The 21,442-nt window shown below is 34.9% G+C and overlaps 1 protein-coding gene across 1 annotated transcript in view; it reads right to left on the bottom strand.

Moving 5' to 3' along the window:
- The window catches only part of LOC119835882 (LIM/homeobox protein Awh), a 39,133-nt gene extending 18,389 nt beyond the window's left edge, over positions 1 to 20,744 (bottom strand). The window contains exon 1 of the mRNA XM_038360970.1: positions 20,638 to 20,744. Within this exon, the coding sequence (XP_038216898.1) occupies positions 20,638 to 20,643 (6 nt within the window). The 5' untranslated portion in view covers positions 20,644 to 20,744. The remainder of the gene's footprint in view (positions 1 to 20,637) is intronic.
- Between the last annotated feature and the right edge of the window lie 698 nt (positions 20,745 to 21,442).

Raw genomic sequence — 21,442 nt, 5'->3', positions numbered from 1 at the left:
GACGTTTATTACCCCGCAACAACACACAGATTCGGAAACATCACGTTATCGCTAGTCCATAAATATTGTGGAATGGCACCGCATTGAAGGCGCGGACTTCATCGATAGCTCTCGACTCCACTCTATCCTGACTTCCACACAACAGTTGCAGCCGGCGACCAAATAATAACAAACAATAGGGAGCTACAGCAACGTTTAGTGACGCTCCGGCACCCCAAAACAAATTCATTGCAATAAAAGTTGGGCTCACCGCACATATGTTGACTCCCTTCGCACACAATGCTACTTGTCACCTATCAAACTTCGTAACAAATTTCTTAAGAGCCCCATTCATCTAAGAGAATAGTGGCCCGGTGGCTTTGTCTGTCTTCAGCTGATATGGATCCTCGTTTTTATGACACTTTTTCTGAGCGAGCGAGCTACTCCCGCATAATGACGATGTTTGAGTGTATTTAACGCCTCATTTACAACTGTTTGTTCTGCCTCTCTGGAAATTATGCTAATGACTTACCTTTTTCACGGTTTGACGTTTTTGTTTGTATGAGTCGCTACTGAGTGTTATCGTTTACAAGATTATAAATAATTTTATTACATTTACGATTCATAAGATAAAATAACGTATCAGTATAAAGTAACGAATATTTTCAAGTATATATTTCAAACGAAGGTGAAAGGAAGGTGAGAGGGAAAAATTGACTCCAGTGGCTTATGTTTAAATACATCAATAACGAGGGTTGTAGCGTAGACACCGATAGTCATAAAACGAGCATGCAGTTGAGCAGCGCGGCGTGCCGAATGCCGTGTTGGGCGATGATGCGAGGGGCGGGTTTACACTCTGTTGTGCTGTTACATTCAAGTGCTATTATTTTTTTCAATTATAGTATTATCCCCTATTAATTTTAAGTGTGTGCTGTTCGCTGGCATTGTGGTTTAAAAAGGTTTCAAATAGAATCATGATTTGCGTTAGCCTTGTTGCGTCATTTCTATTTTCGCTTTCTTAAATTAAATTGGAAATGCATTGTTAGTTGTAACGCTCACCTTGGCAAGCGCCGTGTCAGCCCAACCCATAAGCAATAAATACCGGCACTAATTTTACTCAAAATACAGATATTACGAGCTATATCTAGAACAACATCTGACACTTTAGATTTATACCAATAATTTATTTAGAATTTATTGCTCTCTTAAGAATTCAATCCAATCTGTAATAAATCTGACAGGCTTGGCAAATACATACGAGTACCTAACTGTATCTCCCGTCGCCTTATTAATACAAAATCCGGTTTTTATCTTTACGAAAAGCCGACGCTTGTCAATAGAAATTAATATGCAAAATCGTCATCTCCATATGCAAATCGTGTAAACTAGATCAGTTTAATTTCGTTGGATTTGGAAGCAATAAATTTGGGCGCTGTTAATAGTTATTCGATAGAGTGCAGTAAATTATCCGCCATAAAAGTGAGTCGATAGTCCGCAAATCGGCAAATAATGCGACGAGCCGGCGGGGGGCTCTTGGCGTGACGGTGGCGTGACGACCGCGTGACGGACACGATGCGGCCGTCATTGTCCCGCGTCAAGGTGCGCGGCGCCTACGCCATTGTCGTTGGCTTACGTTCGCCAATCCGATTTATATTTGAATATAATTGACTTTCGGCCAGAGATCAGGTATGAAGCTTGTACTCCTTTGTAAGCGGCTCATCTCAATGGCATTTTTATCGTCTGAACATGATAAATGTGTTTGGGAGATTAAGTTCGGTTCGAGCCGACCGCGACCGGTGGAGCGCTTCGAGTGATTTGTATTTGTAATTCGATCACGTAATAATCTGAGGCTTTGTTGAGGATGTTCCTGACCGAGACTCTGTGTGTTTTAGGAAAACGGAATATTGATTAAAAGCAAGTATAGGCTATAACATATAGGATTATACGAGACGTAACTTACGGGACACGTTATTATTGGTTCGCTTGAGTGTTAAGACGAGCGGAACTCTAAACGGCGAGACATAATAAATCTTTAATCCTCACACTCGGAAATCGGCTGTGAAAATTAATGATTTTTCAATCGAAATCCTACCTTTAATTAGGTTTTATTTGAAGTGTAAATACCTTCTTGTCTATATGACGTTTGTTATTCTACCTTAACGTGATGTGAATTTGGAACAGACATGAGTTTCAACAAAGTAAGCCAAGCACGTAAGCTCGCGAGCAACACAGCGGGAGCGACGTCGTTTCCCTCGATATTTCCATAACAGTAGTCAATCTCGCAATTTGCCAGCTCCTTCGAAACTCGGCGTCTCGAGTCGTTTTCGGGCTATGAAAATTTAAATCGACTATTTGTTTTGTCGTTTGATTTATGGTCTGATATAGGATGAGATGTATTTTATAGTACAAAGGCGAATCGGAAATAAATAATACTCGTGTGTCAGCGATCGGTGAGGCCGGTACAAAGCGCGGCCCCCCCGCGGCTCGACCGCCATAATAGGACCGTTTCACACCATTCACATCGCTCTTCAGTTTTTTTGGTTGAGCATTCGTCAGATCTCTCTACGGATGTTCAGTTTGATTGCAGAATCTAGTTGATAGTATTCGCTTTGGTAATAACGCCCTTAAGGGTAATTTTCTTTCTGTTACCTGTAGAAAATAGGTATGCATATAAACAATTAGTATTACCGTATTGCTGTAAAGGCAATTAATATATTATTATCGTCAATATTGCATTATACGGTTCCTTCGTAATATGATGTAAGCATATCTAATTTTATTAATACTCATAGCTAGTATTGTATTGTATAATATTATTATGTATTATATTGTAAAAGAAAGATCTGTTCTACAATTAAATAAATTTAAAGTCTTAAAAATTGTTAATTCTTATTAACTTATATCCTATCTACCGTAAGTAAGAAAGAAAGAGTTTATTTAACACCACAAACAATCTTTACAAACTAATGATAAGAATGTGAACTTAGACCTAATTGGTGTGGTATACAAGTTGCATACACACTTAATGTAACTTAAAGTAATAAAATGTACGAGCAAGTGATACAATCATTGATCTTTCTTCTCGTTTTCAATCTCAACGGGTCTTCCCTTATCTCGAGTTGAATCTCTAGCTACTGTGCTCAAGTTATTGTAATAAATAATAGCGATTGAATATTTAAATTGATTCCAATCAATATTATCATTTTCATCAGTTTTCGTTTCAATTATAAATATATTAAGATCTGTAGTGATTGTTTTATATTGCTTTCTATCAACTTTGGTTTAAAAAAAAAATAAGCTCCCAACATATATGGGTAAGTATTGGACTTAATATTGTAATATGAAAAATGTGCATTTATTATGTTACTTTAGAGAGAAACATTAAAATAAATAAAATACTTAAACACTGAGCCTTCGCTTTTTAAATCTGTAGAATAATACTTCAGTGTTGACAACAACAAGGACCTACCGGCTATATACGCTTTTTAATCTAAACCGGTTAAATATATGGATAACCGTCTCGTATTCAGCAAAAATGACAAAGATACAAAGCGAAGCTAGGTCACAAACTTCAAGGGAGAACATTGCGCGATTAGAAACTTTATTTTCTAGTGATAGGATGTAAAATTGTTTGTGGGTGGTGATGACGCGAGCGGGCGGGGTTGGGCGTGGCGGCGTGACGTCATCGCCCCTGTGCGCCCATAGATAGCATAGCAATGAGCACAGATTGTACAGATTGCGGGCACGCCAGCGCCGCGCGGCGGGCTCTTGAACATGGCCGCTGCTCCTCTTCGTGTGACGTCACCTATTGTTTTGCGACAGCCGTTTTGTTGACAGGGAATGACTTCTTCAGGATACTTCGCACTTATACTAATAAGTACTAATAAGTACATGCCCAAGTGTTTGTTGGCATGTCTCTGTTGCATTCTGCGACAAACATGAGTCCTGCCACGAAGCCGTCCTGGCTATACCTTGCCAGATATTCTTATATCTAGGAATATAGTTCGACCCCCACGTCAGTAGATTCCTAAATATTTTTCTGAAATTTTAAAGCACTGCTTGCAGCTTATCCAGCATTGATTTTCATGAAAAAAAAATTATAGTTATACCTACAATGATAGCAATATACTGACCCTAGAAGTCATTTACTTGTGTGTTTCATTATTTCCTAAATATTTCAAGCAATAATATTAAAAATATATTCGCTACTTACTCTTCACAAGTATGAAAAATAAGCATAATAAAATGATCAGATATATATCAGATAATACAAATGTATTTTTATTTCAAAAATTCCTCCTTTATATTCTGGGGTAAGAATAGATGCAGTGTGATAATTAGATTTCCTATCCAGAGAAACATACTCTTATACACTTCTTATTGAGCGGAGGTTGTTCAGTCCTTAGCACCTCGGACTTCGATCAAAAGTCGGGTGTTGGAGACCAGACCAGCGTACAAGAAATGAATCGATTTTTCAATTTATCTGCTCATCAACACAGACACAGTTCGAAATAGTGAAGAAGACAATCTGAGGAAACCTGAATGTCTATGAATCAAAAGTTCAACGACATATGACATCTGCTAACCTACACTTGACCAGCGTAGTTGATCATATATTGAACCCCCATAGGAGGCTTGTGTCCCTGCTGCGGGAACGTATATGGGCTGATGATGATGAAAGACTTTCAAAAACTAATGATATGTCTGAAAAGTAACCTATAGTGAAACGAAGTTCCAATTTCTTCTAAAGATTTTATAACATACAATATTTTTAAACAAAATCGTGTACACACTCATACATCCTACTAATATTATAAATGCGAAAGTTTGTAAAGATGTGTGTGTGTGTTTGTTGCTCATTCACGCATAAACTATTGGACCGATTGCAACGAAATTTGGTACGTAGACAGCTGGACAACGGGAATAACATATAGGCAACTTTTTATGCCGATATTCCAGCGAGTTACGAACTTACGCGGGTGAAACCGCGGGGCGCAGCTAGTCTGTCATAATCATTAAAACTATTCTGTAACATATTTAATTGACGGTCCTGACTATGAGAGTATAAAAACATTTTATTGAGTTGATTGGTATTGAGCAATGCATTCCTGTTTTTTTTTTTTGGGGTAAAAATATCCAGAGTTTTGACTTAAATGTTTTGTTTCGTAAGGTTCCTATATTTGTACTAAGTAAGGCCGAGTTATTTGACACATTTTAATTTAAAGCGTCGCACACTAATCATTCTAACCTCAGTTTTAGTCTATTGTGTGGAATTATATAATAATGAACAATAATACATTTAGTTACAAAACTGGGTAAGGTCGTTCAATAGAAGACAGGTAAATTAGATATTATAGAATAATAGATAAATGACGTTCCCTGACTGACTGAAGCAGATAAATCAGCGAACCAAAACATCGACATAAACTCGTTTATAAAATAACTATTATTTATTTTTATATTTCCTACCTACTATTTTCTTACTGTTTGATACGAAGATCTTATAAAATGGGCATTTTCACATATTTAGTTAGTTTATTTTTCTTTCAGCAACAACTGCAAGGGAAACTTATTAACTAATGAATAAAATGTTTAGTTATCAACTTACTATTTGAATGTGTTTGTTGTGATTTTATCATAAGGTACAAAAGTGATGTAAATTCCATTACGGTCTTCAATCAATAGTGATTGACCTCGTATTGGATATTTGCATCCGACTCTAGCCGCACAATGTGACGTTTCGTTTACTTTACACTCTATGGACAGTCTAACATTGAACTGGAAGAGACTATCATAACTACTTTGCCTTACAATATAATCGCCGCTAACGGAATCAATGTTTCGTTTACCAATCGTAAGATAGAAAGCTCGAAATATTTTAATTACCTCAACTAGAATATTAAATAGAGTCGGAACTCCATAACATGGAATGGTCTCCGCTTCATAGGATATTAAGTAATAAACAGCCAATAAAGATCCGTCGGCCGGTCGGCCGGCGTCGGCGCACCGGTAATTACCGACAATTAGAGCCTGTGTCCCGCGCCCCGTCGAGAACAACCTATTTATTGCATATGGGAAACAAAAAACGTGATGGTTTCAGAGGTCCCGAGTGATCTATTTTGAGCCAAACACTTTGTTTGTTTATAGATTTTTTTCTGTTAATCGTAGGTACCTACTATCTTATAAAAAAAACTATCGTTCTGCCCGCGGCTCCGCCCGCGTATTCAATGAAAATTCTCATAGGAATTATATGATTCGACCAGGTAAAAAGTAGTCTATGTCACTCTTTAGCCTTCTAACTAAAGTCTCTCCGTTGCAATGCGATATAAGGCGCAAACAAACACATTTTTGTATTTATAATATTAAATAAGGTTGGTAGAGTTTGTTGTAGAGTTTGTGATATGCACATTGTACAAGTAAATGAGTTTAATAAGATCATCGTGAGTAGTCAATAAAAAAGCCGTTGAATATAGGTTAGGTATATAGTCCTAGTACCTAACTCTCCTATGAATATAAACAGTCATAGTAAACTTGCTTTAAAACAAGTACATGGATGAAAATCTTATTCGCTTATAAAAGCAAGAAATAACATAATAATTGATATATTAGAACGCAGAAGCAGTTACATTTCAAGATGAAAACAACGCTGAAACGAACGTTTATCGTAAGCAATAATGACGTGTTCGTGATACGCTGCCTCTTTGATATTTCCATTTATTTACGCTAAAACATAAATGTTACTTTTTGTAGTTGAGTAGCGGAGCACAACAATTATAGCTGAATACAGAAAAAGTGACTTCTCTGAAGGATAAAAAGTAAATCACAGTGTGAGCAACAAACAATTTATTTTGAAGTTGAAAACTTTACGGAAGCAAACAATTATGAATAAATAGATTTTGTTATTTTTATGAAGTATATAACATTCAGGGAGGTAATGCTTTGGAGATTTTCGTTTTATCTACATTTTGCGACTTTTTGTACAGTTGTAATTAGCCATAATTTGTTGAACTTGATAAATTTATTACCTCACAATATGGGAGCTATGAAATAATAACTATAGCATAAATTAGTCAATAATATGAGGATATGAAATTACTTTCAATTGCAGATTAAATCATATTTTTATACAAATCGGTATATGCATAAAATATTAAGAATAAATTTATTAAGTAATATGAAATACGTCCCGCGGTATTGTTATTATACTAACATTGTATAAAAGGTTCTCTTCATCAAATCTTTAACACGATTCGAAACGAAAAAGCTGCTTTCATCCAACATACAGCTCGAATGGATCATAATATTAATAAGCTACGAAACAAGACGATCGTACGAATATCATGGTTATACTTAGCTAATAGTGGTGAGGCGTGAGGCGTGAGGCGGGCGGGCGCGGGGTGCGGCGGGCGCCGGCGCGGGCGCATCGCAACTGTCAAATAACTCTCGCTCTAATAGGAGCGGCGAGCCTTGTGCCAACTATTAATCCCATACGCTATTTACGTTAATGCCCTACAAACTCTTATTGACGTATAAACTTCGAATTTCTTTTTTCTTAACAGCCGAAGGCGCCAGTTGCTCCTAAATATTAATAACGCTAGTTCTGTTCTTCGGTTTTAATTGCGTTCGGCTGGGAAGTAGTAAATTAGGCGGGCGCTTTAACGTGCACGGGCTATTCGAAGGTTATTGTAAACTAATCAAATGTTGTATAAGGTTGTATGTGAGCCGGCGCCGCTCGGAGGTTCGCGCGGAACGAATCGCGACGCACGCGTGCGCGCGGTGACGGCATGCCTGTGCCACGTACGCAGTACGCAGTACGCACTTCCACTGCTCAGTGCTTACTAGGGCTATTTCTCAATCAGGCACTGCTGATAAATACATTTCCATAGGTACCTTGGGCTTTTAATTCTCTTAAAAATTTAACGTATGTAAATGTTAATACATAATAAGAAGAAGAAAGACAAAACCTAGTGTATATGAATATTGTCTAGTTTAATAGTAAATTCGTTGAAATATTACGATGGTTGACATGTGACTATCGGTTTAGAATAACATGAGCAGGTCCTCAATTTTCAAACCTTTAGCATTATTATGGTCATCAGATTTTCATTCTATTTGTTTTGATATAAATTTCACAGCTCGTCTTTCTCCCTATTAAAATATTTCCTGTTGTGAATAATTGACTATTTCGCTGTCATCCTCTTGAACCCGAGTGAAGCCCCCTAGATGGGCACAAAGCAGATGCGTTTCTCATTTGTTAAGTTCTTTAGAGGGCAGTTAGTTATCATTTGTACCTCATCAATTCCATAACTTTCATGCGAAAAAGAACATATCAATGATTCGAGAAACTGTAAACAATGTGACTGAACATTTCTGATTTTGATTTTGAATCAAAATTTTCTAGGAAATTCCTATGGTGTAGATATGTTTCACCGCAGTCAAAAGTAGAAGGACAAACAAACATGACGTCATATCTATAATATAAGTAAGTATAGTCGTTCTATACTAATCTCTATGGTGAATATATTTGGAAACTTTAATCATCACTTATTTGTATACCTAAAGTAAAATGGTTAAAATAATATCAAATAAATTTCGAAGAATTTATTTTCTAAAACCTCAATCAATGTGATGTTTTTTTTGTATATTTTGTCTTGAGTGACACACAAGGGAAAATTTATTTGACTACGTAAACTAGCTGTCTCCTTATGGATATTTAATACAGGTGAAACATTACCTACGTTTGCTAATAAACTAATATGCTATTGAAATACATTCGATATTTGATCATAATCACATCCACCCGAATAAAATACTGATTAAACATAGTAAAAATTATTAGATACTAAATAATATCATGTAAAGTCAATATTTCGAAATCGATTAAACACCGACGTGACGCGACGTCACCAATTGGATCTAGAACATCTTTCGAAAAGGTGTATGTCACATACCTTTGAACATTAAAATACAATATTTATTTTTATAAAAATCTGATTTCTGTAACTTAATTAAAATGTAAAGACCTCAAACATCGTAATCTTTTGCTATTTATGGCCGACATTAGCCGAGATGGCGGGTAATTAAAGTTTGTGGCTAATAATGACGATATGGATCGCAAAACAGCGCGCGCGCAGGTGTTAGGTGATCAGCGGCGCCTAGTGATGCGTTGACACTTATCGATAACATCGCTCTTTGCAGCACTCCAACCTAAAGGAGTATGTTTCAGACAAAAAGGCAACCAGAACTATTAGTTTTGTGATAAAATTTATTTTCATCGAAGTCAACATTATATTGATAATAAATAATCGGACTCGATTTTGGCTAAAGGTGTATAAGTTACTAAGTTAAGTTTAACTAAGTTACCTTAATTGTACTCAAGCCTAAACTCCTTACTTTTTTAATAATTAAACAAACCGTTCATCTCACAGGTCAAATTCATCTAACCTCTCAAAGCCTAGAACATATTCATCGACTAATCGATGTCGATAAACACTTCTCGTATCGGTGTCACACGCCGCGGGGCGCCGCTCGTGCCTCCCCTCCCCCCACCTCCCGCCATTTGTACATAAATACCACCCATTGTCTACGCAAACATACCTAAAGTATTGTTTGCTACAACCGGTCCAACGCCCCGCTGTTTCGTGATTCTTCTCAGAATAAGGGAATCCCGGCCCGGTGGTCGATACGAGACTTATAAAATTAATGATTGCTTTAATGCGTTCAGACACTCGAGGCGATAATGCGGTTATACGAAACAGTATCGACATGATTCATTGCGGCACAACACTATGCCGCTTTTTCAGGATATCGTTTAAATAGGGCATCTTTTTAAACTATTGTACTGACTTTAGTATTGGCTGAGTCGTGTCTTTTCACAATCAAAGTGGGATAATCCAATGAGATTGGACAAGGGGCAAATCTTTCAAAACCAACGGTCAGGTCATAAAGTGCAGATGTACCAACTACCGGGCAACTTCAACACTCATTACGGGGATTGCCCCAGATACTATACAACAGTTGCGCTCATCATTACGAATTGTCAAATATTTTCAATAGCAGACTCTTTTCCCAATTTTCTCTAAGATTTTACAGGAGGATTATTCAGATTTCCTAAGTTGTGTTTTTCATGGTAGATTAAAACAAGATCAAGAATAAAATGTGAAATCATTAAATTAGTGAAAAAGAATCGATACTTAAGTGCTATTCTGACAAAATAATAATTACTAAATATGAAAAATAGAAATAAAGTAACAGGAAAATAAAACAAACACGTTACATATAACTGAGACGCACACATTTGAAGCCCGCCGACAACTGTATTCAGAAGCCGCTGTGTTTGTTCTTGCTTAGCCGAATTTTCAAAATAACAGCCATTATTTACACGAAATATTGTTTGATCAATGCTCAATGAGAAAACGTGTACTGTATCCGAAATTTAGCTTTATTTGTATGGAATAAAGTCGTATTTCCTTCCCAAAAAAAAGCGTTCATTTGAAAAATTGAAATAATTGACACAAGTGACTATACTGTCTCGCTGAGTACACACCTGTGAAAGCAGAGAAAAAGTGACTTTGCACTTAATAAGTAAGGTCGTTAATTGATTGGTCATCGGCGTATGGAGATACGCTATTTTAAAAAGAAATGAAGAAATCGTTGTGATAAAGATGTCAGAAGGCCGAAGTTTGTGTTTCCCACTGACTTTTCGAGGCGCGACCTACATTCTTTGTTTCTAAACGATCGGAAACTATTTACCTCAATCGATATTTTTTTGAACTTTGATATTTTTATAAAACCCCTCGTTATTTATTACTAGTGTTGTCATTTGTATTACTCTCATAAAATCTGGCGCTTCTGCTAGAAATAATTATGTAACAAACAAATATTGAGTCAAACAATTAAGTAACAAATAAGAAATAAAACGAATGGCGAGCTAAACAATTATTAGTTTGGCAAAGCGAAGTCGATAGGTATTAAATAAGCGCTGTATACATACATGCGCAGTTTTTACATACCGATAACACACTTATGTAAGATATTGTAAATGAACACCAATAGGCGATAATGTAACCGTTACAATGCGAATAGATAAACCATAATTGAACCGCGAGCTTAAAGGCGGGCTAAAAATACATAGAATATAATATCTCTTACAAAAAGTTTGTCGCCATTAATTACAGGATTACGATTGTCGATATATAAGAAGCGCCGAGCGCCAAGCACCGAGCTGCAAGGCGATAAACATGAAAAACCCGGCGAAGACACAAATTGATAAATTACTCAAAGGACACGCATAATCCTTCCAAATGATTCCCTATTGAGCGCATTTCTGGCCGCTGCGCGCTGCCTTGTTCGGGGGCTATTATAGCGCTATAAAACTTGCTTTGGTGTTATTTGGTAGAGAGATTTTATGGCTTGTCTTAACAAACTCGAGTGGAGCTTTGATTTGACTGTTTCAAATAGTAATTAGTACAGAAAGTGGAGATTTGTGGCCCTGTTTTATGGCAGCGTACGCAAACATAAAGGTAGTGGATATAGGTCAGATTTCAACCGACTTCATAAAAAGGAGGAGGTTATCGATTCAACTGTATTTTTTCGTTTCTTACTTTATAACATTTACCGACTGATAAGCGATTTTTATGATTATATTTTTGCATGAAAGTTGGCGCCTTGCATGGGATCCCATTTTAATCGGTCTTGTTCTGAGAACACAAACATTTAATAATATTTAATTGAATGATTTATGTGTCATTAAAACCGTAATAAAAATTATTAAAATTAAAATATGTTGTAGTTCAATTACGGACCCATATAACGTGCTATTTTGTTTGATGCAAAGTGGTCTCAGTGCCGCATAAAGAAAAAAAGAATAGCTTTTAACATACCTCAATATCATAAGCACTTGTGTCGAATGTTTAAATAAATGAATCGTTTCACGCGGACAGCACGCTAGTGGATCGAGGCCCTAATTCCAGAAGTGTGGACGCGGATGATATACGACTTGCATTGTGCGTTCTTTCCATTTGTAAGTTACACCTTGTACCTCTAATAATAATTCCGTAATGAAAAATGTTGCCCCCTGATAAATGCCTGTTATGTATTATAGTAATGCGATGTAACGATCTTTTAGATCTCACCGAATGCTCGACGGCAATCCACATGGTGTCTGCGAGTTTTAAAGAAAAACTTTCCTCATATCAGCAACATCATTACAAATGTATTACTATATATCAATATGTTCTATAACTTGTTTGATAAAAACAATGCATTATTGATATAATCAAAGTGATCTTTGATGTTCGTATTTTATTAAACCTCATTGTTCAGCTCCAACTAAATCTATCTACTGCTAAATATAAGCCAATAAGTGTTCATGCGTTCGAGAATAATCATATGAAATAGGAATCGCTATATCTAACAATTTAATTTACAAAAAGTATCAGAAACTCTGTGTAAAGGCACAAAAAAAATATTGATATTTCCTTCTTTTTATGAAACCACAGCAAATATATCTACATTTAAGTGTTGCTCTAAACAAATCAAAAGTTGATGTATTCGAAACCATTTAACGTTATCAAAGATATATTCGATCGTTTCTTGTAATACGGAACAATACTGGTTTTCTTATTAGCCTTATTATTGTGACTCCTGCGATGTGCCTTCAATAAACTTTGATGTTCAACACAATTAATAAAAATCATACCCAACCCTTTAGCCGTCACGAGGCGTGGGTGAAATATGTTTTCTTTGGCGTGAGGGTTTTTTGGTCCTTTGTCTGTCTGTCACTAGCGAGTAGCGGCGCGGCGGCCACTATACGCGCATCTGTTTGGAGGAACCTCCTGATAGTGCCTTAGTGTTGTAGTTTTTATATTTTTTACGTACAATTGAGAGGCTTCAAGTTTGAGTTCGAATTATTTGTATTGTATTTATATTTGAGAGTAGATTAAAATACCATTCGCTCTTTTCATGAGAATGTAGTTTTCAAATTTGATGAAATCGTTGCCTATGTATCAGCAAAATCAGCTGCATATATTAATGGATAGCTATCTCGACTCAATCGATCTTACTAGTTACAAATTAAATTTCCCAGTAAGTCATAAACAATTTGAAATATGAAAATAACAAATCCAAGCCACATTAGCCGAGTAATGATGACGTTAAAGTGGTACATCACTAGGGAGAGCCATAAATCAGCAGAGACGCCAAGAATATGCGAGCGCTACGACCATCCGTCTCTGACGCGCGGAGTATAAACAGCTTGGTGATGCCGTGGGCCCCGGGTGAACGATATGTGGCGATCAATTTTAGTAAATTATGCCTTTAGTTTTAGGAAAGGAAATAAGAAAGAATAAAAGGAATAAAATGAATGTTTCAATCATAGTCGCTGGTGGTTAGCCTTCGTGTACACTTCAGTAGGCTAATTCAATATTTGCATATTTTTAATAGAAGCATGGAATTATCTTGTTTGTGCTATATTAAACTGAATGCATAATTATGTTTGTAATGCGTTCAAATATTATTTAAAAAACACAAAATCTGTTACATGATGTTGAAGAAAACTGTATTCTTGGAGAGGCGTATGTATATAATGGAGTAAAATTCAAAAAGTTATTAAAACCTAGACTTTCCCAAGAGTCTTATATTAGCCAGCTATAACATCATACAAGCCACGATTTCACCGAGACAAAACGTTGTTGAAATTATAATTAGATGTTAATCTGACTTCTTTCATGCTAAAATATAGCATTTTAAACGATTATTGCTATAAGGAAACACTTTTTAAATTGTATTGTTATATTCTGTTATATAATAATAATATGATAAGGAGAATTTATGCTAATAATATAAAGCTGAAGATTTGCTACAGCGCGCTTATCTCAGAAGCTAGTGGACCGATTTGAAAAATCATTTTACTCTTCCCTGATCCCTGAGTATTTATAGGTTGTATATTTACCGCGGACAAAGTCGGAGCGAATATATATTAAAAAAGATTATATACCGAAGATACTTAATGATTAGATCTTACGCGTGTCATATGAATTAATTACAACGAAAACAGTTTTACATCTAATTTCAGTGCTGTTTCTAATCATTGTCTTTAATAGCAAACATTTTTTGTGGTTAGTAGTATCTTCTCTCTACTTCGAGAGAAGATTTAGATAGTGTGTTACCTACTCCAAAACTAGTTACGTAAGTTTATAATCTAAATAAATATACCAATAATACACATCGTATTAGAAAAGGAACATATTTTTATGTACGTAAGTTACTTAACTTTTTTTTGCTTCTGTTATTATATGTTAAGTGTAGGATTAACTAACTAACGTAAAAATATTTTACTAAATCAATTGGAGACCTCTTGAATGATCTGTCAGACAAGAGAAATCTTATTTCAATAATTTATATTATAAAAATAATAGTATAATATTAAATACTTCGATAATATGAATACGGGTTTTCCCTTTTGGGAAAACTTTAAAAATATCAGGACTATACGATATAAAGTATGCCTATATTATAGAAACAAAAAGAGACACTCAAGAATGGCTGAACGTATTTTAATGATTATTAGATAGTTTGAATTGTCATCGTCGTCTTGAATTAGGAGAATAAAAATGTGTGAAGGTGCGATAACTGAAGTCCGACGACCAGCTACATAGTTTTGTGTCAAAACGTCACTGAAGCTTATAATAAAATTGTCTTACCAGATATAAAAATAAAACAAAACGTAAGTAGTGACTGGTGTTCAAATGCAGGATACTCTACATAACGCAAATATAAGTAAAAGAAATTTATTTCACCTTGTCCTCGTTGTTCCCAGTTCATTACCACGCTGCTAGATAGGCGGCGCCTACGCATGTGATGGAGGATTTCATTACACAATTAATCTTTATTAAATTAAACATTTATTGGAATTGAGACAAATAGTAGATGAAATAAATATAAAATTGAATATTTCTCTTAAATTTTATGTTAAAGATTTATCGAGTTCTCTCTTAATCAAATTACAATAAATACATACTAAAGAATGTATCAATATAAAAAAAAAAAAATAGGATTTTTTGTCTTTGTCAACACTTGTATATAAATTAGTAAAACATAACAGTCTTGCTATAAACATGTAATGAATAATAGGTTTTTAATTCATACATAAACGTTATAAAATGTTAGCTGTAAATAAAACACTAATACTAATACTACGGAACTCCAATCAGATTGGCTAGTCACGCGGCACAATGCGTCTCCGCTGTATTTCGTTTATTTAATATTTTTTGTACCAACGACAACACAACTTTACACTTACTTATACCAAAAACAAATATAGATAAAAGAAGTTTTTTAACTTTATTTATTACGCCTTAATAAAAGAATTAACATAAATGTCGCACTTGCTCCTATACTATCTTTAATCCTGGCGATCCTATTCCGAGTAATGAGATAAACTCAAGATATTGTAATGTCTTTATTGTATTATTGTTATTTATTTATACATATATCTACTTACTTTGGAAGTTTTCTACTAAAGTTCTAAAAATCAGACTGTTTAAAAACGCAAGCCAATAAGAAAATACGAATCGCTTATCATTCCGCGAGGCACGTGTGGCGGGTGCGGCGTATGCGGGCGTTGCGGCTCGTGCGGCGTGCGAGTCGGTGCGGCGAGGCGAGTGCGGCGCGGGGTAGAAAGCGCAAAGGTCGCGATACCGACTTAACCCATCAGGATCGATACTCAAAGAAGACATTTGCGTTCGAAGAGTGATACATTCGTATCATTAATATCGCCTTTGAGCCGGTGGCAGCGCCGCAGGGCTCCGGCAACGCGTTAGCGGCAAAGCGGCCGCTGCCATAACTCTCCCGCGTCGAATAACTTTGGGAATCGTATCGAATCGACGACAGGCGACGCGCCGTCGATTTATCGACTGCACCCGATAATCCGATTTCGTGTTCCACTCGCATCGGGCGCTTTTTGGATTACCGATGTAATAATGTGTTCGGGTGTTACTCGACTTACCGAAATATTAATGTCCCTATGAAATTATTACGTGTTTGATAAAAGTGTAATTATTTTTTAAAAATTTTTCGGAAATAAATTATCTCTATGTTCCATTTAAGCACTAATATAGGTACAGGTACGTCGTTAATTGTAGGTTCTTGAGATGTACATTACAATAGTTCTTAACTTAAGTATTCTAAAAAAAACTAAGAACATTTAAAATCTGTTAAGAAAAAAGAACTTTTCTATTTTAATAATAACGTAATACGAAAAATATTAAATCGTAAAATATATACTCAAAGATGAGCGAGCTAACGGGCTGTATCCAAAGATATTATTATTTAAATGCTTGTAAAATAACGCTACATAATACTCGTTTCCCAGATCTTTTGAGAAGAGCCGCCGAATTAATTTTCATATCGCATTGTTTTATAATTAGCTGAAACACGAGGCCTGAGAGACTCACTCGAAAGCGAGGAGCTCGCTCACCCGTTGATGTCTTTAGCTTGGACTTTGTTTGCAGCGCGTAGCTTGCAGTCTACTCCGCGATACTTTTGGAATATACTAACCAATGTAGTATCACTAAGAATATATGTTATTAGAAATTATTGACAACAACGAATACGGAATATGTTACAAAAAACATTAATTAAATGTTATAATATTATATTTGGTTTCAAAGTGAATAATGATTTAATATAAGTTGTGTTACTTTTGCGTCCATATCTTGAGAACTTTTACTCGAATATTGGGAAATGATTTTCAATTCAACAATTTCAACAGTTTTATAGTTTATTTACGCTACATGCTAGAGTTGAGCAATGTGTGACACCAGTATATATTTTGTGAGTCATCTTCGGGCTCTATATTTTTTTTGCATAATAGAATATGTACAATTAAAACGGTTTACTTAAATATTTCGACATATTCGATTATATTTTTTATTTTATTATATTGTACATATATACAATTTCAGTTATACATCGTTAAAAGGCTCTTTAAGTACTGTAAAATGTATATAGCGGTGAATACACAAACTCTATCCTACTAATGCTATAAATGCGAAAGTTTGTGAAGATGGATGTATGTGTATGTTTGTTACTCTCACAAAAACTGCTAAACCGATTGCAATAAAATTTGGTACGTAGGTAGCTGGACAACTGGAATAGCAAACACGTTTTTATCTCGATATTCCTCAGGGATACGGACTTACGCGGAAGAAAATGCGCGGCGTAGCTAGTAAAAAATAAAAGAGCTCTGACAAACAACTGAAAACTTTAATATGGTTTTCTTCTTTCAACATATATTGACAACAAAATTTAATTCAACATTTATCTACTAAGTTTATTGGAATAATAATATCATTAATATTTTTCTATGAAACATTAAACCAACGCAAATTTTAACGCAAACTAATTAATTAACGCCTAGGTAGTTGGAATAATTTTATGTGTATTTAGATAATATTAGACATTGAACCTGACCCTAGATCAATTTAGGCATTACCCAATTTGAGACCTACCGCTGAGAACATATCTGTATCATTTAAAGTTGAATACATATTTAATCAAAAATAAAATATCTTCCATTATCTTTAAAACGTGTATAAAGTATTTGAATTGTAATTATATACAAAACTCATTATTTCAGTATCTATATAATATACATTTCTATTTACTTTCACCCGTAAAAACGTATAATATTCTATTGACGTCTATCTAGTCTATTTAGAATTTAAGCGGATTTTAAACGCGATTTATTCATTATATTATTAACGCGACGTTTCGAACTTCGGTCGCGTTTAAAATCCGTTTAAAAGTCTTTAATTTCTAAATGTATAACACTCGAGAAAATCAAATAGAGGGAAATACTAACCTCTATCTATATTTCCCGTTGAAACACAAAACAATTGATATCAACGTAATCCTGCGACCCATAAAATTATAAATACATTACAGAATGTTATGGAGATTAATGACAGTCTATCATAATAATTTGGTCGAACGTACAAAAAATATTTAATTAATTATTACTATTTATTATGCAAAGCTCGCTTTTTGAAAAAAACCAATGTTTTCAAATAGAATTTATAATACTGACTAAAACTTATAGTATTTTTATAAAACTTATAGTAATTTTATTTCCGTTGATATATTTATTTATTCACGATTACCTGCAGCACACATTAATCGACAACTTTGTCTATTTTTGCAATGTTATGTTACATTACTATCTTAACGCGTATGTAGATGTCATTCTTTCTTGTCCGTGCCGGTATTTTGAAATAATTTCCATAAACACAGCACTCGCCAACGCTATTTTTATTATCATTCTTAAATTTTTATTGAGTATATAAATTCTTTAGTAAACATCAATTTTCCTACAACTGTTTTTCTGGCTAATCAATCACCTTCCTTTTTAATTTCTTCCTTTTTGCACATTTTTATCAACGGCACATCTATTCTATTCCTCAAACTGATTAAAAATAGCAGAAGTTTAACACAGTCAGACGTAGAGATTATTTTATCCTGAAGCTCAAACAAATGAAAAAAGCTAGTGCTTCAGTGATAATGTATATTAATCATATAAAACACTTAATAGAATCCATCTGCAGTGCGCGTATCTCACTGCTCGTAAACAACAATGTATGCGTCGTAAAGCTGCGGCTCGGGCCGGGCCGGCTCGATGCCTCTACGTCATCATACTTTGTAAATCAATGCTTGATTGACTTCAACTTAAATTGTATACATAATTTATTCTTTATGAATATTCTCCGCTTTGGTTTTTGTTTGGAATTAATTTCGTTTTTCGGTCCGAATCTCGAAAGTTTATTACCCATATCGATTTGTAATTGTCGTGTTGTAATTTTGTTTATTTATATGTTTAATCTCTGAGTAAAGTCAAGCGTCTTACAAGAATAATGATAGAAAAATATCACGTATGTTTTACGTATAAAAATATTGTTCTGAATTTAATATATCTGGCCACGCATATACAATGGGTTATATTTAAACTTTGCAAAAGCTATTGATTATAATAATAATGTGTGGTGACTGCATGTGTAAATTATATTGATTTGAAACATTTTCGGCTAAACACCAAATGATAGTAGGTACGTACGATAATTTGCAATTTCAAGCTAAAATACCGTAATTTTTCTAAAAGCAATTAAGAGTTAATTAACGTGAAATGTTTGGGAGTGCGGGAAGCGGGCGGCGCGGTCGATTCACAGATTTGAAATTCAAATGCGACTAAATTTAGCCCTCGAACCCGCCGACGGACGCAGGTTTTTCGTGAGCAATACAAGTGTATAGGCTACTACTTCAGCCCAACTGGCTAACAACCCATCACACATCCCAGTGTGTTTGGGTAATATAAATAAAGTTAAAAAAGTATACGCAACGGGTTACTTTCATTAGTGTGCTTCACGCGGAATAGGCGTTGCCATTAAAAAAATCCTATAGAGATTTTTAGGAAATAATCTAAATTGTACATGTTTAGTTCAGAGACTGAAAGCGACTGTCACTTGTGTTGTTCCTACACCTACGATTATTAGAGAAATAATAATAAAATATTATAATTATTCTTGCCAATTTTATTATGAGTTGGGGAGTGTGTTTGTTGTGTTTATTTATTTTTCTTTTTCGTCGTAACATAGCATATTTTTTGTCATTATATATGTACCAATATCTATTGAAGTAAGGAGGCCAGAGAGGTACAGAGGCTACGTTTTATTGCGAAGCATCACCGATGGGAATTTCATTCGACCGCGGGGCGAAACCGCGTGCAGAAAGCTAGTCATAAATAATTCAATCATAAATGATATGTATTCACGGAGCATAATTCTAATTATGAATTTTATTATGAATTTAAAGTAAAAAAGCAACAACTCTATAAGATTTATCAACTAACTCATGTTATTTTGATATTCTTTTAATATTGTACAATTAATTTCTTGTAAAAAGTTTATTGCATGAGTCATAGCGTATATTTTGTTTGACTTCATTCACTAATATTTAATTAATAGTGTCTAGAAATATTATGATAAAAAACATATTTATGATGACAGAAGTTAAGGGTAAGCAAAACACAAACCAAATAAAATAATTCATAATTATATTGCTTTATTCTGCCGAGTTCTTATTTTCCATTACGTATATCACATTTTTCTTATAAAACAAGGTAATTAAGTTATTATGAAAGTAAGAGAAATTTAACTAGCAAGACATGCACACCTGGGTACCCACTTATTGGATCCTATTGGATTTTAGAAAATTTATTCATTACTTATTTTATTATTTTGCCAAAGGTATATATTAAATCTACTTTACAATATTTGTAACAACGGAAGTTGGAGAACAACGTTTATATATATAATATTTTCATGTTATTCCGTCTTTCAAAAATAGCTTTGCTTTAACAATGAATCTCTGAAAATCAATCTGTGCTTTCGTGTGCCGTATCAAGCTATGGCAAGGCAGTAGAATCCCTTAATATATTGCTAAAGTAAAACATGTCTAAAATGTGGTGTTAACTGCAAGTCACTATTGTTTACCATCCTAAAAATTTGCCAACAAACACTAAACTATAGTCTAAGCCAATATCAAACATATACGGCTCCTAAGTCGAGCGCATTGTGAAACGCCGTGTAAGCTCCCACCAGATCTTACCTTCATGTCTGACGGGAAACACTAATCTTCTAGCACAAAACAAAAGCACACGCAGCTCTCATACACACATCGTACACAGCGCGGTCGGGGCGACCACTCGCGGCAACTGTTAAGCTCAAACTAAGTCAGCGAGGCGGGTCTTACTCGGACCCCTGTGCGGGCCGGCGCGCCATTGGTCGGCGGCGGCAGGCGTGGTCCGTCTGTATGTACGCACCGCGATATATCTGCTGTAATGATACCGGGGACTCTGATGTGGATAAATCGAAATGGATCTCTATGCTTTTTTTCATGCAGCGCGAATACGGTTATGGCTCTGCTGTGGTCGCGTTACTCGAAAGAAATAGTGTAATCTGTGGCAGCTTTTGTCGTGCTGTCATAATTCAGTTCTACTGGTTACGGAATAATGTAATTTTGCACTGTACTTGATTTTATTAACTCAAAAGCGAACTTTAAAATTAATTATTTCATTTAGAAAATAGTTTGACTTCGAATTAAAAGTTAAAGCTGTCAAAAGCGCAATATATGAATAAATCTATGTTAGCTCCGTGTCTGCATAATATAAATATTATCTATGCCATAATGTAAAACTTTATGTAGTTCGCTTCACTTCTAGTAAAACCTTAAATATACCTACTGCTTATTAATATGAGTTGAAAACTCAAACAGCTATTTAATAGTCAGTAAGAGTTCAATAATAATGCGCTATCTGCGACGCTATCGGTCTTCAAAAAATTCTATGTGCTCTTTAAAAATACAGTTTCATATAAATGTAATTTTTTGCTATTACCAAATATTTAATCAAATC

The sequence above is a fragment of the Zerene cesonia genome, chromosome Z, assembly GCF_012273895.1.
Source record: "Zerene cesonia ecotype Mississippi chromosome Z, Zerene_cesonia_1.1, whole genome shotgun sequence".
NCBI lineage: Eukaryota > Metazoa > Arthropoda > Insecta > Lepidoptera > Pieridae > Zerene > Zerene cesonia.
The sequence above is the reverse complement of the archived record's forward strand: the minus strand, read 5'-3'. Positions and strand labels throughout refer to the sequence as shown.